Source organism: Prosopis cineraria, unplaced genomic scaffold (assembly GCF_029017545.1).
Source record: "Prosopis cineraria cultivar Desert tree isolate PC_DT_omini unplaced genomic scaffold, ASM2901754v1 PC8, whole genome shotgun sequence".
Lineage (NCBI taxonomy): Eukaryota > Viridiplantae > Streptophyta > Magnoliopsida > Fabales > Fabaceae > Prosopis > Prosopis cineraria.
This window is the reverse complement of record NW_026555339.1, coordinates 33462116-33486479: the sequence shown is the minus strand read 5'-3', so window position 1 is coordinate 33486479 and position 24364 is coordinate 33462116. Positions and strand designations below refer to the sequence as shown.

At 32.1% G+C, this 24364-nt stretch overlaps 1 protein-coding gene across 1 annotated transcript; it reads left to right on the top strand.

The window, feature by feature from the left end:
- The first annotated feature begins 1144 nt into the window (after window positions 1–1144).
- Window positions 1145–2961, top strand: LOC129317548 (uncharacterized). Its single transcript, XM_054961860.1, has 3 exons — window positions 1145–1244; window positions 1847–2105; window positions 2293–2961. Exons 1-3 carry the CDS (start codon window positions 1145–1147, stop codon window positions 2747–2749), a joined length of 816 nt encoding a protein of 271 aa, XP_054817835.1. The 3' UTR covers window positions 2750–2961.
- The last annotated feature ends 21403 nt before the right edge of the window (window positions 2962–24364 follow it).

The following is a 24364-nucleotide window of genomic DNA, read 5'->3' as shown; positions in this document are numbered from 1 at the left end:
AAACTAGAAAAAAAGAGTCCAAACAAATACCAAAAAAACAAAAATACAAGCACCAAAACAATTATCCCATATCAGTCCGAATCAAACCAGACTCAAAGACATCAAAAGTCTTCTCACGTCGCTTACTTTTGCCCAATAGATCAGCCAACAAAACATCAGATTAAGGAGGTGTTGCTATTGAAAGCCACCCATTAGGAATCAACTCCTTTGCACCAAAAGTAGCTAACATATCAGCAGCATTATTTCCTTGGCATGAAACCAAAGAAAAGGAAACATTTGACTTAGCACTTATAAGCAAAAGCAGCTCCGATAATAAAGCCTTGCAGCACCAATCACAACCCAAAAAAAAAAAAAAAACATGCATTAAGAAATTTAAAAAGTAATTCGCAATCAATTTCAAGACAAACCTGTCCATCAAATCTATCACAAATCTGTAAAGCCTCCTTAGCTGCAAGACATTCAACCATAAAACTATTTACAGCCTTTACTCGTTTATTCTTTTCAACTTACCACTTCACATTCTAGTCCCCATTAGGAACACAAACGAGGGTTTATATTTCAGACTACAGTCTTTCAAATTTTTAACTGTCAAGGCCACCCTCATGCCTTGACAGTTCCAAGATATAATTTTCACAACGATTTGGGGGCTGTTAAAGGCCAGCCACCCTCGCCCTCAGTCAAATTCCTTTTAGCATCCTCCAGAAAATTAAAAACAATACTTCCATCACTTCCCATCACATTCACAAGAATTTCATCAAGACAGCCACGTTTTTTCTTCTTCTCCACTTTATTTTTCCAACACATTTTTTTCTTTAGAGGCTTTATTTTTTAATTGTTCTTTTTTCAACTGCAAGGCATAATTAGATAGTGTCAAGCCTGCACAACCAATTCTGTATGTTTCTTCTTCACCTCTGCTTCCAATAATTCATCAGCATCCCTCTTCAACTTAATCTCCTGCAATTTCTCTATAATTTACAAAACTGTTCCAGCACCTGAAAAAGGAACAATAGCTAGAGAGTTTCCTTATCATCAACCTCACACCGATTAGGGATTATGTCAAAATTTTCCAATCCATTCAATTCATGAACTTCATCGATCAACCCTTCTTGCTGCATCCCACTACATCCCAAAACTTCTTAATCACATGCAAACCCCCTGGGCCCATCACTTTTTCTCTGACAATCATATTGACATTAACCATATTATCAATCATCGAATCACCAACCCCATCCTCTACTACTTCCGTACTTTGAAAATGGGAACACCGAGACTCTCTCACAATCTCCTTTAGTTTATCAGCAACCACAGCCCTGCTAACTACCTCCTGCTTACTCAAAAAACTCTTGAGGATAGAATGATTATTAATAAAGTGTTTTGGATAAAATATGATAGGTTAAAAAATTTTAATTGTATGGTTGAAAATAATGTGTCGAAAAGAAGATGTTATCTTAAATAAATAGGTTGATATGGCTAAAGCATTATTGAGATCTTATCTAAACTCTGAAATTATTAAAAATTATAAAATTGATATAATGATCCTAAATTTTAAATTAAATAAAATTTTCTTCAATAAATATTTTATTTAAACAAATATTATAGTAAAAAAATTGGTTTTAAATTATAAAAAAATTTTATACCTTTTTATATAATTTTTTGTGCTCTTTCTTAAAATCTTTTCAAAAATTTTTGGACTAGAAATTTTTTTAAAAAGAATATCCTCACCGTCATTCGAACTTCATAGAACCTGCTAGAAACAGATTTATTTATTTCTCTCCTGTCCGATTTCACGTTTTACATGAGCTGAGAGAGCATGACAGGTCGAAGATTTGAGAACCTTCACCCTCAGCTCTTCTTGGATCCCACCGACATTCTCCACACTTTCCCTTCAGTCTTCAGCATCGCCGGCGTGGTTGTGTTAGAGAGCGCCGTCCGTTGCTGTTGCCGAGAGCTTCTCCTCTTCCCTGCTCTGCCTTTGTTCAGTTCGACCCCTGCACGTGCGTCTGTCTTGGTTGCTGTCCGTTCTTCCTCTTTCTCCTCCGCCAGTCATCTCACTGTCGTCGACAGGTGCAACGGCTCTGTTTCCCTTGCTGGTGTGAAGTTCCACTGTGAGTTTTCTCCCTTGGTCGTCTTTGTTCGCTATTTGTGTGTGTGCCACTGTTTGTTCTTCTTCCTCCTTGCTTCTTCTCGCCGGAAACAGTGATATCCTATTTGAGCTGATATGGTTTAGTGTACCAAGTTCCTTTCCTCATCGCCGCTGTGTGTGTGTGTGTGGGGGTGCGAGACGTCCGTCAGCTGCAGCAAGGAGTTTAGAAAAAGTCACGATCTCTTCCTCCCTGTTTTTGCGTTACAGTCGATCTATCCTCCTCCCTACCGTTGCATCGTTGCTGTGCTCGTGAGTGTGACAAGATTCTTCATCCTCCTCCCCTGTTCTCCCTTGTTCGTGCGTCGGCCCCTTTTGCCTGGTCATGCTTTGAGACATTCAAACCTCTCCTTCTCCTCTGTTCTTGCCAAGGTGCGTTACAGACTTTTCTCTTCCTTTGATGTTGTGCCGTGCTGTACTGGTGCAGTAGAAGGAGTTTTGACTTCTTTCCTTTATTTCTTCTATGCTCTTAGGGTGCGTATTGTTCCATTTTCTTTCCTCTACCTTGGAAGACCTGTGTATGTGAGTGGGTGTAGGGAGTATGAAATTTCTGAAATTTTTCTTCCTAGTTCCGTGGTTCTTCATGAATGTAAGGAGGTGAGGATTTAGTCAGGCTAAATATTCATGTTTTTAAGAGCACATTTTTAATAGGTGGTTTGACTTGAAAAATCTGATTACTATAAGAGAGAAATGAGTTGATTTTCTTCAAGCTTGAATCAATTTTTCTTGGAGATAGAGATTGATTTTATTTTAGGAATAAAACTCAGGAAGTTGAATGATTTTAATAATTAAATTGGAGAATTTTTGAAAAGGAAATTTAAGAGAGAGAAAATTGGTATTATAAATGAGTATTGATGTCTGTAGGAGAGATTTTGTTTAGTTATGTATTTTTTAAAATCTCATTAAATATCCTGAAATATATATATATATATATATATATAAAAACTAGTTTGGATGCTATTATTTTGTGAATTGAGCTTGCCATTGTGAAGAAATTGGATTATGTAACCTATTTAGTTTGGATATTATTTAATTATGAATATAATTTGAGTTTTGCAAGAAATTTGTTAATAAGGTTGCTAGTGTGTAATTAGTTAGATTCTTGAGAGTTCTATGGTTGGGTAGGTGTGGGTATATAAAGTATTGAAAGGATTGAAGAATTTGAGGCTTGGTTGATTTAATTATGATAATTTAGAGCCCGACTGATTAGGGTGTTGTCAATATTAAAAGATAGTTTATTTAATTGGAATCAGACCATTAAACCTTCCTTTTATATTGGATAGGGTATTTAGAGGAAGGAAGAGTTTATTAGAGTTGTAAGAAGTGAATTATGAATCTTGCGAATACTATAGGTAAGTGGATAGCGCCCCAACTGATTTTTTTTAGTCAAAATTTCTTTTACTGTAATATTTCATTTTTTTGAAAATTATTTTAATAGAATTAATGCAATTATTGAATATTTGTTGATTAATATTAATTTATTTTGAGAAATTAGCTTCACCAAATTTGAAATGTTATTTGATCAATTAAATCAAGTTTAGACTTTGATTATGAAATTTTTATTTTATCAAATATTGAATTGATATAGAGAATGATTCATGCAAGTTCGACTTTAAAAATTTATTTTTGATTATTCGATAAATGCACGCATGAGCATTAGATATGAAATTTTATTTTGGCAAGTTTTAATGCTTAAAAGTATTCATGCGAGTTTGATTTTGGGAATCAGAACTGTATTTTGAAAGTGATGATTCTCTCGCATGTTTGAAAATGGTTTTAAAAAGAGACTGTATACAAAACACTAGTTGCTAACGGCAGTTTCGTTAGCCCTTGGCGCGCCATGATACACCTAGCTAGCAGAGTATTTATAGCAGGTGCTAGCCCCATGCGATGGCCAACGCACGTGAAATGGAGAGATGGTTATTCGTGAGCGTCGTACTCACGTTTGTTTCGTGGCTTTAAGCTGCGTTTGGTTAGCATTACCCTCATGGACTGTGTGTCCATGTTTGTTTCGTGGCTTCGGCTGCGTTTGATTACTTACCCTTGTGGACTGTATGTGTCCATGTTTGTCTTCGTGGCACAAGCTGTGTTTAGTTATTTACCTTCGTGGACTGTGTGTTCATGTTTGTTAATTGTTCTGATAAGTCTCTATAATTATGAAACCAATCATTTGATGATTTCATATTTTATTGGTTTTTATTTAGTAATTTATTTATAAATATTTATTTCATTTATGTGTTTTCTTGAAATCAAGTGATATTATCATTTTCTATGATAGTTCAATGATTTGAGATTTTATTTAAAATTTATAGAGCTATTTTATTATAAAGTTTATAAAATTTTTACGAAAAATTTTGTCTATTTAACTTACATAATTATTTTAAACTTTTCATTTTATTTATATTCTATTATTTATTATTGGGACGTTATTCACTGGAAAAGATATTTTGGTCTCAGATGGTATAGTTGAACTCGTGATTCGAGATATCTACTGATAAGTTTTACTGCTGAATTGAAGTAGAAGAATTATTTTAGTCAAATCTTAATTTGATGAAAATATGAACTTTATACCTACGTTGGCGTCTGGCCTTAGGTGCTCCGTGTAGACTACAGGTAGGATCCTCACAATTTTTTTAAAATTGAATATTTGATTTAATATTGTAACAATTTTTAATTACTCTATTAGTGTGTTTAACGTATTAATTTTAGAGTTTCTCCGATCACAGCTTAAGGGATGTGAGTTTTGAACCCATATCCTGTGCCGGTCATACCTAATTTTTAGGGTGTGACAATTGAAGAGTGTACAAGGTATATTATCAATTTGGAAGACATACTTGGGGTGTTTGGAAATGGTTAGTCAAGAGAATTAAAGGTTATATGTTTATTCAATACTTTAGAATGTCGTATATTAGATGCTTGATAAAAAGTTTAAGGAAAAACTTTTACATATAAATTTTATTGCTAAAATTTCAAAGTTATTTTTATTTTGTTTTGTTGAATGGTTTCCCATTAAAAAGATTTGTTAATTCAAAAGTAAAGTTCATTAAAATTTTATTATTCTTTACAAGATAATTGTAAGGAAGGTAGCTTGATTGGAGTTGTAAGAAATGAATTTTGAGTTTTGAAGATTCTACAGGTAAGTGGATAGCGTCGCAACTGATATTTCATTGAAGTCTTTTTTTTTTAATATTATATTTTTATGCAAATTATTTTTACGACAACAATGTGATTATGAGAAATTTTATTGATTAAATTACTTTATTTTGTGAAATTATTTTATCAAAATTAATCATTTTGGTTAATCAGTAAATAAAAATTTAAATTTTAATTGTGGAATTTTATTTTTTTAAAAATTATTTTTATAACATTAATGTGATAATTGAATATTTGTTGATTAACATTATTTTATTTTGATAAATTAGCTTTATCAAATTTAAAATGTTAATTGGTTCCAAATTGTTGCTGAAATCATCCCTCCTTCTTCTATTCCAATCCTCTAATACAAACCACTCTTGATCTCCAACAGTCAACGCTTCTTCCCAACTCTTTGTCTGGTCTGCAAATAACCATGGTCCAAATCTAGGCTCATTTGAATTGTACTCAGATCTCAATCATTCTAAAGCACAGCCACGAAAAGCTTGATCTAATATGCCACATTTATAACACAGATTCAGAAGCTTTTCATATTTCACCTTAATCCGCAATCTCCTACCATCCGGACGTCTCATCCAAAAACCAACAATCAAAGGTCAGATCAGCATCACAACTCTGAATCTAAGAAAACCATGTACCATTTTATCATTCCAGTTCTGATCTTCAACCAACACAACTCTCCCAAATTTCGCCCCCAACATCATTACATTCATAACATTCATAGCTTCTAAAGGGGCATCATGCAATTGAACCCAAAAAGGGCAAGAATCAAATTCAATTTCATCAACAATAGCATACTGACCTCTCTCCTGTAAACAGAGTAAATGACCTTGCACTGAACATGGCCTACCTCGAAGAATCCGACGACCTTCTTAAATCTCCAGAATCTTGAAAAGATATAAGTTCTTCCGGTCTATCCATAATATTCCAGGCACGCTGAAAACATTGTGTTGCTACCAATCCTCTTTTTCGATAAAACTTTCCCTGCATATGCAGCGATCGTATCCTCCAGACATAGGAAAAGCCCTCACACGAGCGAAGAGAAGAGCCAAACCCTCACGCACGAGCGGAGAGAAAACTCACATTAAAGCCGATTCAATCGAACAATTAATGAAGATGTTACCCAAGATATAGAGAAAAAATACCAAATAACAGTTCACCTTTTTCTATTCCTCATATTTTAATCCAACAATTTATAGGACTACTAAAAAATGGTTAAAATAAATTTGTTTAAGACTACTATTTAACTCATCGTTTTATTTATTTCTAGTCAAGCATGAATTTTTAAATGTTGATAAAATTCTTACAATTGCAATGTGAACACTCACTGAATGAGAATATGTAGACACTCAAAAAATTGAAATCCTCTAAATATTGCTTTCTTAAGTAACAATAACTTGAAGGAATATAATGGTGTTTTCTTCATCTTAAATAAAAACATCAAGATATATAATATATTTATTACTCTCTATGGTTCTTAATATAAGACTAAGTATATTAATTCAAAGATATTAAAGAAATTAGTTAAGTTTTTGTTCTTTGTCATCATTGTATAAAAAATATGTGTATCACTTATCCTAAAATGCCTCCACAAAGAGAGAACAATAAATGTTAGAAAAAACAAGAAAAACTGTGAAACTGATGAGGGTAATTTATGAAAAAAAAAAATATTAAATAAATGAGACAAAGAAAATTGAGGTCCGATATTAAGGACCAAAACAAATGCTTCAACCAAGTGTATATTTAGGTCTGGAGGAATACTAGTAATTTTTAATTAAGCTTAATATAAGATATTTTTTAATTTCATTTTGGCTCCTTTAATTTCTTTTTTTCTTGTATTGCACTTGCTATCTTAGGCATGCTTGATTCGAGCTGAAGGGGCTGCTTAATGAATAACAAAACTAAAGCTAATAAGTATCCAACATTTTTGTGACCCAAATATTTAATGCAATTGCATTCTTAAGATTTGAACCCACAATTTTTAATTAAGTTGGTATAACTCTCTAATCATTTTTTTAATCAAAACTCTCTAATCAGTTGAACCAAACATTATATAATTTTTGGCTACCTTCTCTAAAAGTGAGCAACAAATCCAAGGCAAAGTTTGGTACACAAAAATTCTGAGTGCGGAAATTGAATAAAAAACAATTCCTGATATAATGAAGACTTGTTTGGTACCATATAGATTTGGGAGGATAAAAGAGTGGTCCTGGTGGAACCAATTAATTTAAAATAAGTCTTAAATATTAAACTTTAAAAATTTATAAATTTAATTTCATTATGATAAATTTATAACTTGTGTTTCATATTTTAATTAGGAAAATAATTTTATTTATTATTCAATTATGTTAAAATTTTAAAAAAAAGTTGCAAATTTATTATAATAAAATTGTAAAATTAAAAATCGAACTTGTAAATTTTTAAAGTTTAACATTTAAGACTTAATTTGAATTAATTGATCTTTTTGCACTTATCTATCATTCTCCCTATAGATTTTGATTAATCATTATCCTTAGTAATAAAATACCAGCAAATTTTCTTGAATTTAATTTTATCTAAGGCACAAAAAAAACCGGTTAAAATATTGCTCGCTGTGAATTCCATAGGTGGTTGCGAAATCAATCAATGGCTTACATTATTTAGAAATTGGTTTAATATAAATTAATTTTGCATTTTATTTTGTTTTAAAAAAATTATTAGAAATTAGTTTTCAAATTAGTTTTTAAAAAACAACAAAAAATAAGAACAAAGCCAAATAAGCCCTAAAAATCCACACAAAATAGGAAATAATTGCCTCACAATACAAAATAGACAACTAGTGTAAAACAGGAAACTAATTTATCTATAATCTAAAATTTAAACATATTTTGTATATTTTTATGCACCTTTAATGTCATCGTTATGTTTGTCATTGAATGCCAAATTACATACACCAATGGCTTTGACAGATAATGAGCACTTGTAAAAATATAATTGGCTAATTTTCTTAAAAGGAATTCATATGTTCATACTAGAATGTGCATTATATATAGATAATTAAATCTAGTGGAATTTAATACTATCTAAGGCCCAACATGATTTTTTTTTCCCTTTTTTTGATATTAGCATGATTTTTCTTGCAGAGAAAAACTTGTGGGGTTAATTGAGCCCATATGTCAAAACTCTGGATTGAGTTTGCTCGAAGCCCATTTTGTTGAAATCCCTATTCAACCCAACCCAAAGGGTCCTTAGCAAAAAAATTGTACAGGGTAGATAATTAGATATAGATACTTCCCAATTAAAAAGAAGGGGTAAATTAATCAGTCAGTTTCCAATTGAGAGAATCATGCTCAATGAAGCCCAATAATATTCAAACCTGATTCAGTCAGATAAAAAATATATACATATATTAAAAAATTTCTGTTTTACGTAATTGCCTAGAAAATAATCTTCATGTTTTTAGCAGTTGAACTAAATGCTTACATGGAGTTTTAAATGTTTTATTTCTTATTAGATTCCATATCATTTCATTATTTTTTAAAAAATATTTTCATAGAGTTTAAAAATTAAAAAAGTCCCTATTATTTCGTAAGCGATCATCTCTCCCATGTATAGCACTAAAAAAACTACTTAGTTGCCTTCAAGAGTAGGTCAACATAAAAGCAAAACTAAACAGTTCCTAATCCACACAAAATAGGAAATAATTGCCTCACAGTACAAAATGGACAACTAATGTAAAATACGAAACTAATTTATCAATAATCTAAAATTTAAACTTATTTTGAGGATTTATCACATTGTTTCATATGTTAAAAAAATTACATACACTAAACCCATAGCTTTGACAGAAAATGAGCACTTTAAAAAATATAATTAGTTAATTTTCTTAAAAGAAATTCATGTTTTCGTATTAGAATATGCATTATATATAGATAATTAAATTTAGTTGAATTTAGTACTATTAAAGGCACAACATAATTTTTTTCATACAGAGAACAAGTTGCTGGGTTAATTGAGCCCATGTGTTAAAACTCTGGATTCAGTTTGTGTCACGGATGGGCTTAGCAATACATATATATGGTTTAGGTATTGGGGCACTGACTAGTGGGCCAGATGCTATTATTGGGCTCAAGTGCTATGGGTTTAGTAGAAGAAAATTAAGGTGTAAGGAGTAATCAAGCAACTGGAGAAGCAGAGAAGAATTTTGGCTGTCACTTTCTCCCTGTCATCTTTCTTCTTCTTGTTCTTTCCCTTGCGTATTTTTCTCTGCTGCCCCTATTCACTTGCGTCACTTTTATTCCATTTCCATTGTATTTTTATGCCTGTGGCTGTAATGACTATTATATAAACTCTTTTCCTGAGGTAATGAGGCAATAATACTTGAATATTTGCTTTCAGGGATATCTTTGTGTTCACTTTTTTTTTTTGGTAGAAAGGCGGGTCAAGCTCTAACAATTAAAATGAAAAGGAAACAAGGGGATGTAACCCCAGACAATCTTTTGAAACAAGATCCCTTAAAGATAAAGGGGCGGAGTCAAAATGGCAAGTGTTGCACCCGGAAAAATGCGACGCCGACAGCGCGCAAGCAGAGGTCTCGACCTTCTCGACTGGAATCTGACAGAACGAGGAGTTGCCACCAAGATTTTGAGGTAAATCTCAGGAAACCGATCAAAAGGAAGATAAGGATGGTCTACGAAATTAGAGAATAGGTTTGGGAGTCAGTTGAGTGTGGGGAAAGTGTTAGGCATCCCACAACACCCGTTCATCAAAACGGTTACCTGAAGTTTGTTGTGCTCTATTAATATGGTTTTATAATTATTTTAATTATCCTTTTTATATTCATGTGTTTGATAAAAATGATAAAAATTAAGTGAGAAATATTTATTTATTTATGAGGGAGGACGAACTTAACTCAGAATCTGACTCTGAGGCCTACGTACTCTGTGATGGGGATCAAAGTCCACATAGTTCGGGCTTATAAGTTTGTTGGTAAAAATATTTTTTTAAAAAGAAATTAATTAAAAATAATTTACTATTTTGCATTAAAACAATTTTTGAAATTTTGATATGTATCTTAAATTGCAAAAAGTGATTTAATTTCCATCATTTTCTCAATTTTTGAATTTTTAGAATAAAGAAAGAAAAGGGTTTAAAATTATTATTTTTATGATTGAGAATTTAATTGCAGTACCTGCAGAACCTTATTGATTCATATAGTAATGCAATTACTCTAAATATCTACGGAGATTCTAAAATCTCACACGATAAAAGAGTTTGGCAATTTAATTTATTTATTTATATTCTTATGTATATTTTTAAGTAATAATAATAATTTTTAGCGTGTATATACATGTTTTGAAGAATTTTAATCATCATACCTGCAAAGTCTTATTGGCTTATACGGTAATATGATTATTCTAAATATCTGCAGAGATTCTAAAATCTTACACAATAAAGGAATTAAATTTAAATACATTTTTAATGTGATTATTTTAATATATAATTTACTCTGTAGAATCTTATTGACTCATACGATAATATAATTATCTTAAAAGTCTACGGAGATTTAAATCTCACATGACTAAAAGATATAATTAGTAAATATGATTGCATTAATTTGGCTAATTAATTTTCTAAATTGTGTATTATATGATTATTTACAAAAGTCATTTATTTATTATAAAAATTGAAAATCACTACATTTGCGAAGACTTATTATCCCATATGATAATGTGATTAATTTAAGTCTCTATGAAGATTCTTGAAATCTCACATGAGACTTAAATAATTTATTAATTTGGATTATAAAAGGAGGGTTAATTTTAATATATATGTTTTGCTCTCATATCTGCGAAACTTTATTAATTTACACGATATGAGATTATTTTAGATGCCTATAGAAATTCTTAAAACTTCTTACGACAAATAAGTAACAAGAAAATATATACTCTCTTATTTTTTTGTTGGATTTCAATTATGAAGTTCAAAGTACCTAAAAATGGAACTCTCTTCTAGCAATATAATGAGCATACAAATAAAGAAGGAATGTTATAAATAAACAAAGGCCTCTGTTGGTATAAGGGTCTAAGCCATGCCACCACCCATTTATATCCCCTTTCATACTACAACATATTTAAAATCTAATTTCAAAATTTAGCCTAATGATCACACAAAACATTTTTTTTAATCATTTGAGGAAAAGCTATAATGAGAATATGTCTATAATTATATCAGGCTAGCAAGCAAAACTTTATTTATAATTTCTCCATCCCTCTTCTTCACTTTTCTTTTAAAAAAAAACAATCACTTTATTTATTTATTTATTTATTTTCATCAAAAACATCACAAAGATCATGTCCAAAATCAAATCAAATCAAATTATTCATGGCAACCAGATAAGAGAGCATGGGAAAGAAAATCACTACGTGACCAAAATTTGCACAATAGTGTAGATAACAAAGCATTTACCGTTTTGAATTAGAAGAACTCCATCTCTCCGTCTCTTCCTGGTTTCTTTTCTTCTTTCAGTTTCTCTGTTTTTTAGAAAGCTCGGGCTCTCCTCCTTCTTTCTCAGATGTCTTTGTTTCTTCTCCCTCAGTTTCTGTTTTTTTTCTGCTTATGGATGACAGTCTCTATTTTTTTTCGGGATCTCTCTTCTCCATTCGTCTCCTCAACTTGCCAGAACAGCTCCTTCTCTTTCAATCTCTATTTCACGTCCTTCGGTCCTCTCCTTCTCGATTTCTCTCCTTTTCTCCAGCCAGAACAGCTCCTTCTCCCTCTCAGCTTTTCTAGAGAAAAGAAGCTCCTTCGTCACCTCCTTTCTTGTCTCTGTTTTCTCCCTTCTCCTCGGTCTCCTCTTCCTCTCCTCTTATGTTCTGTCGTGCTCTGTTTTTTCGATTTCTGCCCTTGTCTCTTCTCCCTTTTTCTCCAGCAAAACAGTTCCTTCCCCCTCAGCCTCTTTTTCACGTCTTTCAGTCTCTCTTTCTCTGTTTTCATGTTCTTCGGTCCTCTCTTCCTAGTCACCATCCTCCTCTTTCATTTAGTCCCAGTCAGCCTTATATAGAGAATGGAATGGTTGAATGATTACTCCCCTGCTCTGCTTCTTCCTTTTCCCTTCTCTTCCGCTGCATTTTCTGTGTGCGCCGAAAGCTCTCTGCTCTGGTTTTCATTTCTGCATGGCTCTTCTTTTTCTTTGCGTGTGAGTGCTACTTTTATGCTTCCCTTTTTCTTCTGTCGTGTCCGTGCCTCTGCTTTTTTTATGTGTGTTGGTGCTTTGTTTTGCCTTCTGCTCTCTCATGTGCGTGCATGTTTCTATTTCCTTTCATTTTGCATCTCTACTTTTTTTTTTTCTGTGTATGTTCTTTCTGCTTTCTCGTGTGCGTGCTTCCTTCACCGTGGTTCTCTATCTCTCTTTCTTTATCTCTGTCTCTCTGCGTTCTCGACGTCTGTCTCTGTGGCATCTGAATTCTCCAGACTTGCTTGTGTGCTCCTCCTGCTTTTTGCGTGCTGTGCCCACTTAAGCTGTGATGAAACGCTGATTCTATTAGCGTTTTGTCTAGCTTTCTTCTTCTTCTTCTTGTTTTTTTTTATTAATAATTCTGATTAATATGTATACATACATATATATATAATATATATTTAAATGAAAATAAGATTTGAGGAGAGAAAATTTAACTCTCAAAAGTAGACTCCAATATTCTTGAATGATTGAGATAATTTAAAAGAGATTTTCTTTTTCAAGATCTAACCTTTCTTTTTTTTTTATTTTGTTAAATTATTATACTTTTTTAAAATATAATCCTAAAAAGAGTTAAGTTTCATTTTTATATTTTTTATATTTTTTGATTATTTATTATTAAATTTAAAAAAAAATATCCAGACAAAATACAGTGTTCACAGCAAGACTTGGAGATTCCTTCCTTAGCTAAATAGTCAACAATCAAGTTTTTCTCCCTTGGAATATAGCTGATCTTCACGCTCCAGTTGTATTGGAGTAAACTTTGTATTTCCAGAAAAACAAAGCTGCCGCTGTATGAGCTATCGTTTTCCCCATTGATTAAATTCACTAAAACCTGGCAATCTGATTCAACCTGGATTTTCTTAAATCCCATGTCCCAACCCATGCGTAAGCTCTGAAAAATTGCCCATTCTTCTGCTTCAAAAGGGCTACAGTTACCTAGAGACAAGGAGAAGCCCACTATCCATAATCCTTCACTATCATGCAAGACGCCACCACAGCTAGACTTGTTCTGTTTCATGGAGACAGCACCATCAGTATTGAATTCAACCCACCCTCTAGACGGTGGCTTCCATCCTTTCAATTCATATCTTTTTCCATTGCTCTCTGTCCTGTCTTCTGTCATAACAAAAGATCGCCACGTATTAAGTATCTCCGTAACAGGATCATTTGGCTTTTGGAACTCCTGTTGAAAGGCATAACAATTTCACCATTTCCATAATTTCCAAATTGAGACACCCCAGATTAGATTCCAGTTCGGTGAGATCCCCGTAATTGGGGGTGGTTTCAGGTTCCAGACTATCCCTTCTTTGATTCCAAGAGAAAGAAGGTAAAAATAAATCTTTTCTGGTAATAATTTTCCCCAGATTTGTCTCGCATAAGTACAATCACGGAGTATATGTAGAATATCTTCCTCTTCATCATTACACCAATTACACCGAGAAGAGCAATTCGCCCATGAACTTCTCCATCTATTAGTAGGAAGTCTACCATGAAAAGTAAGCCAAATAAACACTTTGATTCTTTCCACTCCCTTCCATTTCCAAATAACTTTGAAAGCCGAGTCTTGTAGATGTAGAGGGGGTTTCTCAATCAGAAACTATGCACTTTTGGTGGTAAATGATCCATCTTGTGTTCCATCCCATAACATAATATCCTCACCAGCAAACTGTGAAGGAGGCAAAATAGAGATTAGTTTAGAAATTACCTCGTTGGAAACTATAGAAGATAATCTCACAAAGTCCCAAGAGCCATACTGAGTCCAGTTCACAACTTTAGAAAGTTTTTCTTCTACCATTAGGGGCCTCACAGTCATATCTTGAATTTTTTTGTCATGAAAAAGCCATATGTCGCTGAAGAAATAGATAGATTCCCCATTTCTTAGCTGCCATCTCGCCCCCTCTTCTACGATGTCTTTATGCTGACATATAAATTTCCAAAGCTGAGAATCGCCATTCTTGGTATTCAATAAGTTCTCCTCAGAACGAAGCATATATTTCTTCAGTAGAACTTCAGCCCATAAGCCACTATTTCCTGAAATCAATTTCCATGCCAGTTTTGTCCCAAAAGCCTTGTTAACAGCTGTTAGTTTTTTGAAACCAAGCCCCCCATAATCTTTAGGCAATCTGATTTTTCCCCAATTGATAGGGTGAAAACCTCTAGACAAGGTGCTTCCCCAAATGAAATTCTTTAAAGCTTTTCAACTTCATTACAAATAGATGTAGGTACCTTAGCAACTTGCATAGTATATTAGTATACAAAGGAATGGAGCTTAAAACAGACTTGGCCAGTATAATTCTTCCTGCTGTAGATAGGCAACTAGATTTCCAACTAGCCAACTTAGATCTGACTCTTTCAGCAATAAGCTGAAATTTATTGGAAGAGCTCCTATCATCAGTGAGAGGAAAACCGAGATATCTACCAATCTCATTTGAAATCTTAATTCCAGCAATCCTTTTAATATTCCCTTTCATTTGCGGACTAACATTTTTGGAGAAGAAGATGGAAGATTTAGACTTATTCACCTTTTCCCCAGAGGCCAAGCAGAAAGCATCAAGACACTTCATCATAACAGAGGCGTGTTTTTTTGTAGCTTCGCCAAAAAGAAGTAGGTCATCAGCAAACATCAAATGTGAAATTGAGGGCCCTTGTTTAGTGACATGGATTGGAGTCCAATTACCAGCATCAACTGCGTCACTAATAATATGAGAGAGCTTATCCACACATAAGACAAACAAAAAGGGTGAGATTAGATCTCCTTGCCGAAGACTTCTCTGAGGAGAGAAAAAATTTGATAGTGACCCATTCCATAAAACATTATAAGACATATTAGAAATGCATCTCATAATTAGAGAAATAAATTTATCATTCAGACCTGCTTCTTCTAAGACTTGCTTGAGGAAATCCCACCTGATTCTGTCATAAGCCTTTTCAAGATCAATCTTCATTGCAATAAATCCTTTCTTCCTCTTAGCTTTCTTCATAATATGCATAATCTCCTGACCTATGATAATATTGTCCTGTATTTGACGGCCTGGAACAAAGCTAGCTTGAAAAGGAGAAATAAGCTTATCCAAGCCAGATTTTAATCTTTGTGATAGAATCTTAGCAGTACACTTATAATGGACTGTGCATAATGAGATTGGCCTAAAGTGGCTCACCCTATCAGGTTTATCTCTTTTTGGGATCAAAGATATGAGAGTCTTATTTGCTTCTTCTCCAGAGATGGATCCTTTAAAGAAATTAGCCACAAATTTGCATAAAGAGTCACCAATTGTCTCCCAGTTGCTTCTGAAGAAGATAGGTGAGAAACCATCATATCCTGGGGACTTATAGGGCCCCATTGAGAATATTGCTTTCTTAATTTCCTCCTTATAGGGAATTTTAGCCAGATGCTAATTGAAATCTGTATGGAGAGCAGGGAAGGAGGTATTAGTAACTAATCTGTCTGCTTCTATATCCTCCAGGCTAACCAGATTTTGAAGTATTCAGAAACCATGGTTTGAATTTCTGTTTCATCTTCAATAATTCTACCAACCTCATCTTTTAGAGATAACACTCTATTTCTCCTTCTTCTCATTGTGGTTTTTAGGTGATAATATCTAGTGTTTCTATCACCACTATTAACCCATTCCGTTCGTGCTTTTTGGAACCATTTGGTTTCCTCCAATTTCAAAATTTCATCTAGCTCACGCTGCAGAGAAATCTCCTAGTTGCAAAGGAAATTTGAATGTGGATAAGCCGAGGAAATCTGAATACCTTAAGTCTAGACAAAACATTCATTTTTCTCTTTTCAATCATTCCAAAGGTGTCTTTATTCCAGATTTGGACAGCATGATGAAAAGAAGATAAGTTTGCTTCCAGATCACAATTTTGGTTTCATTGCTCGTTTTGAAAAGGTTTGAAATTGTCATGACTTAACCACATAGCTTCAAAGCAAAATGGTCTCAAAGAGTTCCTTAAGCAAGAATTATAAATAAGAGAGATGGAAAGGGGATTATGATCCGAAAAGGAAATTCGAGTCAGTACCTTGACCATACAATCTGGAAAGGTGGAAAGAAATAGGCTATTGCAAGAGCTCTATCCAATCTTTCATAACGTCATGAGCATCTAGATATCCTTGGACCTTTCCATGTGAATTTTGGCCCAGAAAATCCTAAATCCATCAGGTTACATTCATTCACCCTGTCTTGGAACCAGTTACATCGAGAAAATTTACAAGATTTACCACCAATTCGTTCAGAAGGGTCAGCAATATCGTTGAAATCCCCAACCACTACCCAGGGTTCCGAAATCCCAGAAGCAAGCTAAGAGAGTTGTTGCCATAATTTTTCTCTAAAGCTAGAATGAGGAAGAGCATAAATCGCTGTTACAAGAAAGGACGTCTTCCTATCCATACAGCACCAAAAATGCAGAAATTAACGGTCCTCAGCTAGAACAAGAATTCTCGAGTCGGTACTATTCCAAACAGCTACTAATCCCCCATAACGCCCAACACTAGGAGAAATTTTGATTGAATTGTAGCCCAGAGAGAGAAGACGTCGAAGTCTAGCATCATTTTCACATCTTGTATCAGAGAGCACTAGAAAATTGGGCTTAGGCCCAGAATGACTGTTTTAAGATTTCTAAGAAGTCCATTATCACAAGACCGCCTAGAATTCCAGTTAAAAAGGTTATTGATTGGACGAAAAGGAGAGAAGAAGCCCACTAATAAGACTCAAAATTAATTTGAGTTTCAGGCACCATTATTTGATCTGATAGCTCGTTTAGAATTGGGCTTTCACAAGTAAGCCCATCCATTTCTCCAGGATCCAAATTCTCTTTAAAATTTTCATGTGAGTCATTTGGCTAGTGGCAGATAACCATGTCATCTTTGTTTGACTTGTGGTGGTCCCCTTCATTATTTGTCTCCTCAACAGGGGTTCCGTCGCTTTCTTCCCATGTTAGCATCAGTACCTCGTTGCTTTTAGCATGCTCTCTTACCATTTCCCTTGTTCTTTTCTCTGCACGTTGCTTGGAGATCTCCTTTTGTAAACTCCCGTTTCGCGCATCCTGTCGAAAGGCCATTTTTTGTATAGACTCTCACAGCTTTTGCATATTTTCGCATTGCTCTTAATGGGACGCCATTTGTTGTACCACCTTTGTATGCTCTACAATAATTGCCAAATCAATATCCTCCTCCACATTCATCACCTTATTCCCTTTTTTCCCTTTCTTTGGTATATTCATCTGCCTTGGGCCCACCGTATCAGAAGTTGCATGCATGAATTGTACTGTTTCATTGTTTTCTTCTTCTTGCTCTTCGCCTCCTTCCACTCCCAGGACCCCAAATCGAGAACCAGAGGGCTCCCGACAGGAGGAATCTGTCGCTTTCTCTTTCCCTTTCCTTAACCTTCGAGATTTCTGCACTACTGACCAATGCTCTGTAGTAATAGTATGTCCATTTTTCTGTTCGGATGAAGGACTCGCAGATTCCTTGACTTGCTCCATTTTGTCATTGGCCCGAGTTCTCTTTGAAGGACATATCTCGGCTCTATGTCCATAGATTCCATAGTCAGTGCATGACATATGAAGACCTTCATATTTTAAAAGATAATCCTTCCCTTCCAAATGAAACCCAAACATTATTTGCTTACTAAGGTCAACTAGAACACAAATTCTTGCAAAATGACCTCTTAGTTAACAAGAAGTATGAATATCCACTTTGATGGTTTGTCCAATCCTGTTACCTATGACCGTTAAGGCCTCATTATCATAATATTCCAGAAAAACTTTTGGCACACGTGCCTGGCAAGCTACCTTGTCAATGGTTAGGTTGGTGTCCGTGTCTGTTTTCCAGTTCAAAGCCCATTTTGTTGAATGCCCCTGTTCAATCCAACCCAAAGGGTTGTTACCAAAAGGGAAAAAAAGGAAAATGATAGAGAAATTCTAAAAGAATCAAGTAATTTAACTTAAGTTTTTAGTATTAAACTTTAAAAATTTACAAGTTCGATTTTAAATTTTGCAATTTTATTGTGATAAATTTGCAACTTGTGTTTCAACTATTAACAGCGAAAAAATTAATTTATTATTCAATCATGTTAAAATTTAAAAAACAAGTTGCAAATTGATCACAATGAAACTGTAAAATTGAAAGCCAAATTTGTAAATTTTTGGAGTTTGATACTTGAGACTTAAGTTGAATTATTTTTTTTTATCTCTTTGTTATTCTCCAAAACAAAAAAAACAACTTAGAGGATAGATAATTAGACTCTATCCAATAAAAAGAAGGAAAATTAACCGATCAATTTTAAATTGGGAGAATTATGTTCAATTGAGCTCAACAATATTTAAATTTGACTTAATCAAATAATTGTATAAAAAAAATTTAATTTTACATTACCTAGGAAAAAAAACTTCATTTCTTCTCTTTTTCCCCAATGAGACACAAGGATTATAGTCCATAGATAACTGACACTAATCCCACAAGGATAAAAGATAGATTCCTCCTAACTAGATTGCTTGGTATAGGAGGCTTGAAATTTAAACCTCCATCACTTGCTTAAATAAATAAGGAGAGGCATTTTTTACTTACATTAATTTGAGTTGGTGAAAAAAAGTTTATTAGATTCCATATCAAATGATAAAATTATCTAAACTCCCTACAAGCTTTATTCAAAGCCACTGGTTAAGAAGGTGCAATTTCTTATCAATTAAACCAACCAAGTGCTTGCATAGATTTTAAAATTTTTTTTTGTTAGATTCCATATCATTTCATTATTTTTTTAAAAAATTTCTTGGATAGAGTTTAAGAATTTAAAATGGTCACTATTATTTCTTAAGCCATTATCTCTCCCATGTATAGCACTAAAAAGAAAAAAAGATTTAGTTGCTTTCAAAATTAGGTCAACATAAAATATGAAGAAAATATGGGAGAATTACTGTAAGATCTCACTCAACACAATTAATTACTCTCAGATCCACTGACAACTGAGCTTAGGAGAATGACAACAAAAGTGGACCTGGAAGTAATTAATTATGTTGAATGGGATTTAAATGAAATTTTCCAAAAGAATCAACAAAACTACTAAAAAAAATTCTACAATTTGGGTTAATCCAAACCATACTGATCGAGTAGGAATTTTATCTATAGTGTGAGTAATGCGAGATAACCCCATGATTCATCATAATTATTTATTTTAACCAAAATTGATTAAATTGGAAGGGATTATTACTATTTAAATACAAGGTCTCAAGTTTAAAACTATGAGAATATGGAAAACATTTTTACAAAAGTTACCACCAATTGAATTTGATAATGCTCGAATCTAATTCAATTAAATAAACATATAAAAAAAATTAAATTGATAAAAATTGAATATAAACAACTTCAAACAAATAATAACACTTGGGCATAAATTAGTGTTAATTTATTAATTGTTAATTACTTAATTACAGATAAATAAAATGAATATACATTTTATTAAAAATGATACAAATGCACATCCACTAATAAAATAAAGGGTAAAGGGGCAAAAATACCCACAAAATAGTCAGCCACAGGTACCCAGTATCCTAAAGTGACGAAAAGGGCAAAAATACCCATAACGTTACATGAATGGGTGCAAAAGTAATCAGACCATCAATTTTGACCTAACACTGTTAACTTTGATCGTTAAATGCTGACTGTGCATGTCGTATGTTAGTCTTTGTTGATGTGGATTAAAAAAGGGGCAAAAATACCCACGAAGTCATAAGTCAGGAGCAAAAATACCCATAATGTTACCAAAATTGGTACAAAAGTGACCAATCCATCCAATCTCTTAAATGTTGACTGTTTAGCTGACACCTAATTACAAGTTGACTATTTTTTTCACTGATGTGGATAAAAAATATTCCTAGATGAAATTCTTTGAAAGTTAATCAGTTATTGTATGAATATCATGTGAGAAAATATCATTTTGACTTAATATCAAATTAAATTGCTTGTTTCTTTGCAGCAGTAGAGAAAATCATTTGAAAATTTTGAATCTATCGTGAATGCAATTACTTAAGATTGTGACACTATTCTTGAGCTAGATATGCTCAGTCCTGATCTTCAATTTTGAACAACCTATCTCACTATGTTAAATCTCAGGTTTTGCAGACAAGAAAAAAAAGTGAAGAGGGAGAAAGAAAGGGGGCAAGATATGTGGTAATGGAAAGAAATCATATGGCATTGATTTTGACGGATTGGTCACTATTGTACCTACTAAAGTGATGTTATAGGTACTCATACAATGATCAATCAACATCTGTAAAAACTCATCTTGGAATTTTTTGTCTATATCAGCAAAAAAATAGTCAATTTTTGCTTAGGTGTCAACTAAATGGTCAACATTTAAGCAATTGGATGTATTGGTCACTTTTGCACAAACTTTGATAACATTATGGGTATTTTTGCTCTTGGTTGATGACTTCGTGGGTATTTATACTCATTTTTTAGTCTACATCAGCAAAGATTGACACGTGGCATGCACAGTCAATATTTAACGGTGTTAGGTCAAAGTTAACAGTTTAGTTACTTTTGCACCCATCCATGTAACGTTATGAGTATTTTTGTCCTTTTCGTTACTTTAGGATATTGAGTGCCCATGACTGACTACTTTGTGAGTATTTTTGCCACTTTACTTTAAAATGAATTAAAAAGAAAGGGCAAAAAATAATAATACAGCCCCCATGTTAAATTAACTATTTTTATAAAGTTAAGTCGGCATGCCCATTAAACATAACCTACGTTTCCAACTCTAAATAAATCGAATAATTTAATTATAACCCATGCAACTGCTGTTTATAAATTAACTATCGATTAGATTCCAAAAGTACTTATTTTACTCTCATGGCTTTCTTTTTTGGGTTAAAATATATTTTTACTTTTGAAGTATTTTTAAAGGAGCACCCAGCACCCAAACATTTTTATTGGAGTAATTTTACCCTTAAAATTATTAAAATGGAGTATTTTTGCTCTTTTGTCAAATTTTCAACGTTGATTGTTAAAAAATTTAATGGAAAGAAAAAAATACTTCATTTTAATAACTTTAAAGGTAAAATTATTTTAACAAAAATGTTAGGTATTCGGCGCTTTTCAAAAAATATTTTAAAAATAAAAATATATCTTTTTCCTTCTTTTTTTTCCATCAGTTGAAGTATTTTTTTAAATTTAATTTTTGAGAAAAAATAATCAATAGCCCGTGTGTTGAAGTTGAAGGTCAGCATCGAGCTGCCACATTCTTCAAAGAAAGAACGCGTGAAAGATAGAAAGACCCACCAAATCCAAGGGTCTCCAGAATCACCATGATAGACCTATCTTACCTTCTTCTTCTTCTTCTTCTTGATCCTTTCTCTCTCATATAATATAATATAATATATATATATATATATATATTTTGGTGAAAACAATGTCACACCTTCTTCTCTTCCCTCCAATGACTAAATTCACACACAATGAAATATTTAATTAATAATACTCTTTTTTTTTTCTAGACCTACTTTCTTATTCTTTTCAATTGTATTACTTTTGCTTTAATTTCACTTAAGGCATGTAACGTTTTTCTTAATACTTTTTCTACAAGGATGTTCACCACTTTCTTTGGTTTATTACGTCATGAGAGAAACTTATATTTGAAGTTATTGACAATGATTTTCTATGATTTCTATTGAAATTATATAGATTTAACTATTTCATTAAATAACATTTGGTATATTTTAACCCTTTATTTAAAAGCTTTCTAAGATATGCAAGAAGGTATATTCATTTTAAAAATATGTATGTAGTTTAATGACTAAATTTTAACTAAAAATTAAATTAAAATGTGACATAAATTTTTATTTTACAAAATTATATAATTTTGGCCATGCTTTAATATATTTGGGTAATTTATACACATAAAATTTTTATGAGCATAGCTTATTATCTTGGGTTTGATTTGGTCCTCTAATTTTTAATTATTTTTTGTCCTTTAATTTTATTTAGACATGCATAATCCATTTTTATTGTTCATTTTTTTATATCAATTTTATTTTTTTCAAAATTTTCTCTAATATAAATAATTATTTTATTTTATTCCACCAACGACATATGTAAAATATCTTAAAATTATTTTATCTTAATATTTTAAATATGAAAAAAAATTAAGTAATTTTTTTAAGTTATAAAGATTAGATAATATATAGTAAGATAACAAAATTCGGTGAAATTAGGAATCAAAATTAAAACGAAAGTTATATTAATAAACAGAAATAAATTAAAAATTAAATAAAATTGAACTCACAAATAAGATTAAGGGATCATTAATATGCTTTTGCATTTTAAACAAATCGATGGATAAAAAAATAATGTGGCCGGCATAATTTCTTGCTGGTCTTTTCACCATTTGATTTTGTTAGGAGTTTCTGGTCACTACTTGCAGCAATCACCAATATCACAGTACAATGATTCTAACAAGATTACTTTTAATATGAGGGACTTAATGAGATATTAATTATTTTTTTAATATTATTCCTATTAAATTCATTAATTACAAGAGATAGTATGATATAAATTTGAAAAAAATTATTTAAACAGAGGAATGATTGGAAGTTTAATATTTTTTGGACAATTTTAATAATTTAGCCACTTTTCTTTAGTTTTGATGATGTAGTTAGATGTGTCTTATAATAAATAAGATAGAAAGAAGTAATTTTCTGCTGACTTAATTAATTGTTTTAATAAAAAATAAAACATATATAAAATGACAAAATCATGTGGCTGTCGGTTTAAGCAAAAAGTACTTATTTAATTTTGTGGAGTTCAATGATCACCGATTTGTTAAGAACTTAACTTAAGATCAAGACGTGGACAATGCCAATACGCCTAGTCTTGCTAAAAGACAAAGGCCATAATTACGTACGAAGGTGTTAGTTTAAATATTACTAATTAAGTTGTAATTAATTATTGCTATATAATTTATTTAAATATTGTTTTCCTTCCCTTGATTTGACTTCACTAGCTTCGCATGAATTAGAGTTTAACTGTCTTCCATTAACATGTCTTTGTCAGACTCAGAGTCTTCGTTTTCACTAATCAAGATGATTAGGGAAGTTTAGTGGATCATTGATTGCTGCTTATTGAGTATTATGAGAAAAGGAAAAAGAAAAAAGAAAAAAAGATTTTTCCTTAACTGTTTGTTTCTTTTTTTTTTTTTAGCCTAATAAAGTTTTCCTCCCTTAAAATAATGGCAGAGGGGTAGGTGAAAATAAAATATAAAAATAGTGACAAGATATTTTTTTTTGTAGAATAATTTATATTAATTATTCAGAAAAGGGAAATCAATCATTCAAATTTTATTTTCAAAAAAATATTAATTATTTTATTTAAAATTTTTTGAAAAATAATTTTTTTTACTTCAATGATGACAATGTTTAAAGAAAAGAATTATCATTAATAAATATCTAAAAATCACTCAAAAATTACTTTAAAAATAGAGGAAAAATATCATCTAAAGACCCCCGAAGGGTTCTTATATCAAAGAAAGACCTTTCTGGAATTTCCTTGTACTCGAATGGTACATATCTGAAAATAAGATTTTATGAGAAGAGACCTACATGCCCCTATATTTTAATAAATTTTAATAATTTAATGGGTTGTTAATGTATGATTAGTTGTCAAAATCTAAAGGAATGCTTGTTTATACATGAGTAACACTTGCACAATCAAACATGTGCTATCATTTTATAGTCATTTATTCATTTGGAATAGGTTGTTGTTAATTACATGTAGTTGCTTGTCAAAACTCAAATAGATGTTATGCACGACCAACACAAATACAATTAAACATGTGATATTAGTTATAATCACT

What these genes read in the sequence shown, in the direction of transcription:
- LOC129317548 (XM_054961860.1), top strand. Translation starts at nt 1,145, where the DNA reads ATGCAAACCCCCTGGGCCCATCACTTTTTCTCTGACAATCATATTGAC. An exon ending in CCCCATCCTCTACTACTTCC is followed by an intron (nt 1,245 to 1,846) that starts GTACTTTGAAAA and finishes CTTCACCCTCAG; the next exon opens with CTCTTCTTGGATCCCACCGA. An exon ending in TGCTGGTGTGAAGTTCCACT is followed by an intron (nt 2,106 to 2,292) that starts GTGAGTTTTCTC and finishes GACGTCCGTCAG; the next exon opens with CTGCAGCAAGGAGTTTAGAA.